Source organism: Apium graveolens, chromosome 10, assembly GCF_009905375.1.
Source record: "Apium graveolens cultivar Ventura chromosome 10, ASM990537v1, whole genome shotgun sequence".
Lineage (NCBI taxonomy): Eukaryota > Viridiplantae > Streptophyta > Magnoliopsida > Apiales > Apiaceae > Apium > Apium graveolens.
Window position 1 is genome coordinate 125,832,202 of NC_133656.1, and position 3,487 is coordinate 125,835,688.

A 3,487-nucleotide genomic window follows, 5' to 3' on the forward strand; every position below is an offset into this window, starting at 1 on the left:
CTAGGTCCCACTATGAGGTGTCCGCCAACTCATTGCCTTGACTACGCACATTGTATTAATACCCCTTCCATGAGAGGATCCTTGACCCCAAGGATCAAATGAAGGAAACTTCTGTATGATTGTCGTAGCATTTTCCCAAGTAGCTTCCTCTTCCGGGTAGTCTTGCCATTTGACTAACCATTGGACCATAGCAGCATTATTCTTCTTCAGATTTCGGATTTCCAGTACTGATTGAGGATATCTGGTGACTAAACTACCAGAATCATAAATCTCAGGAATGGAGTTATCAATGTCTGCAGGAATTGGACCATGATGCTTCTTTAAGAGTGATACATGAAAGGTGTTATGTATTTTGGACTGGGAAGGTAGTTTCACAGAATATGCTACTGCGCCAATTTTTTTTATAATCTGATAAGGACCAAAGTACTTGGTGGCTAGCTTGGGGTATGACCTTGATGATACAAATGACTGTTTGTAGGGTTGTAATTTTAAGTATACCCAGTCTTCTTCCTCGAAGCACCTTTCTGATCTTTTTTTATTAGCCATCTGTTACATCCTATTCTGAGCTTTGCATAAGTTAGCCTTGAGCATGGCAATGGTCTGATCTCTGGCTTGCAGACTTCTTTCTACAGCCTCTACTGCAGTCGATCCTTGGATATATGGCCTGTGCACAGGAGGTGGTATCCCGTACATTATTTCAAATGGAGTCTTCTTGATAGCAGTATGATAATTGGAATTATACCAAAACTCAGCTAGTGGTAGCCATTTTGACCATTCCAAAGGCGTCTCATGGCACATACATCTCAAGTAGCCTTCAAGTCACCTGTTTAACACTTCAGATTGTCCATCTGTTTCAGGGTGATAGGCCGTTGATAATTTGAGTTTGACTCCTTGCAACTTCATTAATTCAGACCAGAAATGGCTAATAAATACCTTATCTCTGTCTGATATAATGGATTTTGGAGATCCATGTAGCTTATATACTTGATCCAGGTAAACTTGAGCCACTTTTATTGCCGAGAATGGGTGTGACAAGGCTATGAAATGCGCGTACTTGCTCAATCTGTCTATGACCACCATAATAACTTCCTTGCCATGTGATTTTGGGAGCCCTTCAATAAAATCCATTGTCACTTCTTCCCATATGTTGTCAGGAATCGGTATAGGCTGAATCAAACCAGGATATGCATTGAGATCTGCCTTACACTTTTGACAAACAACACATTGTTTGATGAAGGTGGTGACAGAATCCTTCAACTTAGGCCAGTAAAACAGTGTTTGTACCCTTCTAAATGTAGCATCAATTCCAGAGTGTCCTCCTTGGGGGAAGCATGCATCCATGCCAGTATAGACTATTTTAAGTCTGGATCTTGCCCTACTACAAGTTTCCCTTTTCTGGTCAAGACCTCTTGGTGCCACTTATAATGAGAGTGTGATGTAGGGTCCTTCTGTAGCTCTTTGATGAATTGCTACTAGTTGGGATCTCTTTTCCAATGTAATTTCAAGATATCCATCAAGTCAGATTACACAGAAGAAATGCTTAATGCTATCAATTTTGCTTGTGGAATTCTAGAGAGCGCATCAACAACAGTATTCTCAGACCCTTTTTTATATTCCACCACGAAGTCAAAGCCAGCCAACTTTGACAACCATTTTTGCTGGAATGGTGTAGCCAACTTATGATCCAGAATATATTTGATACTTTGCTGATCTGTTCTAATAGTGACCTGCTGCATCATTAAGTAATGCTGCCATTTCTGAACAGCAAAGACCACGGCCAATAACTCCCTTTCATATGCTGATAACATTGTATTTTTCTTGGAGAAGGCTTTGATGATGAAAGCAATTGGGTGGCCACTCTGCATCAATACAGCTCCCATACCCAAGCCTGAAGCATCGGTTTCTATTAAGAAGGGTTGAGAGAAATAAGGGAGGGCTAATACTGGAGGATTAACCATTATTCTCTTGAGTTCCTGAAATGCGGATTCCGCTTCAGCATTCCATTTGAAAGCATCCTTCTTGAGCAGATCAGTGAGAGGTTTGCAAATTTGGTCATAGCCTTGTATGAACCTCCTGTAATAACCAGTGAGGCCCAAAAACCCCCTTAGTTGTTTCAAGGTCAATGGAGTAGGCCAATTCACTACCGCTTGCAACTTTGTAGGTTCAGTTCTCACTCCTTCAGAAGAAATAATGTGACCAAGGTATTGAATTTCAGTAACCCCAAAGGAGCACTTCTTGATATTAACATGAAGAAAATTTTTCTGCATCAACTGTAGTCCTTCTTGCAGATGTCTCAGATGCTCAGACCAAGACTTGCTGTATACTAATATATCATCAAAAAAACTAACACTCCTTTCCTCAATCATGGTTTAAACACATAATTCATGAGTGATTGAAAAGTTGAGGGAGCATTTGCTAATCCGAATGGCATTACTAGGTACTCAAAATGACCAAAATGAGTTTTAAAAGCTGTTTTGTAGATATCATTATCATGCATTCTTACTTGATGATATCCAGATTTCAAGTCTATTTTGGAGAAAAATTGTGCACGTTACAGTTCATCTAACAGCTCTTCAATGATAGGAATCGGGAATTTATCTTTTATAGTAGCTTTGTTGAGGCTCTGATAATCCACGCACATCCTCCACCCACCATCTTTCTTCTTGACTAATACTATGGGAGCTGCAAAAGGACTGTTGCTGGGCCTGATCACCCCTTGCTCCAGTAATTCTTGAACCATTTCTTCAATTACAGTTTTCTGAATGGCAGGGTACCTATAAGGCCTTAAATTGACAGCATTAGTACCTTCCTTGAGTGGAATTTGATTATCAAACTGTTGTCTTTTAGGGGGAAGATCCCGAGGTTCCCTGAAATACAGCAGGAAACTTCTGTAGTAGTGATTGCAGTGATGCATCGTCTCTGTGTTTTTCAGCTGATATTGAGCAAAACAGAGGAGTACTATCTGTTATGCAGGGAATGACTTGAAGCATTGATAATTCACCTGCAGTACTGACCACTTTGTCCAATTTCTTAGAGTGGATTCCCTTAAGTCTCTTATGTTGGATTCCTCGAAGCTTCACCTTTTTGCCTTTGTATGTGAATTGCATTGTCAAATGCAAAAAATCCCAAACTACAGGTCCCAACTGAGAAAACCAATGGATGCCTAAAACCATGTCACTCCCACTGAGAGGTAGCAATAAAACATCAGCCTCAAACTATACTCCATGAATTATCCATTTAAATCCTCTTATGATATTGTCACATTTCAGTTGGCCTCCATCAGCTACTTTTACCCAAATAGGTGGTATGACTTCTACCTTGCAGTCTAGTTTAAGTGCTTTATAGGTGTCAATAAAATTATGGGTGCTCCCACTATCAAGTAAGATCTGTAAATCCTTTTTTCCATGGTGGCCAGTTACCCGCATCGTCTGGAAAGAAGTGATTCCATCCATTGCCTGAACAGATATTTCAGCACATTCAGTCTCTA

General features: G+C 40.2%; 1 protein-coding gene across 1 annotated transcript; it reads right to left on the reverse strand.

Moving 5' to 3' along the window:
- Positions 1–546, reverse strand: LOC141690939 (uncharacterized). The gene has a single exon (XM_074495693.1). It carries the CDS (start codon positions 544–546, stop codon positions 1–3), a length of 546 nt encoding a protein of 181 aa, XP_074351794.1.
- Positions 547–3,487: the final 2,941 nt, after the last annotated feature.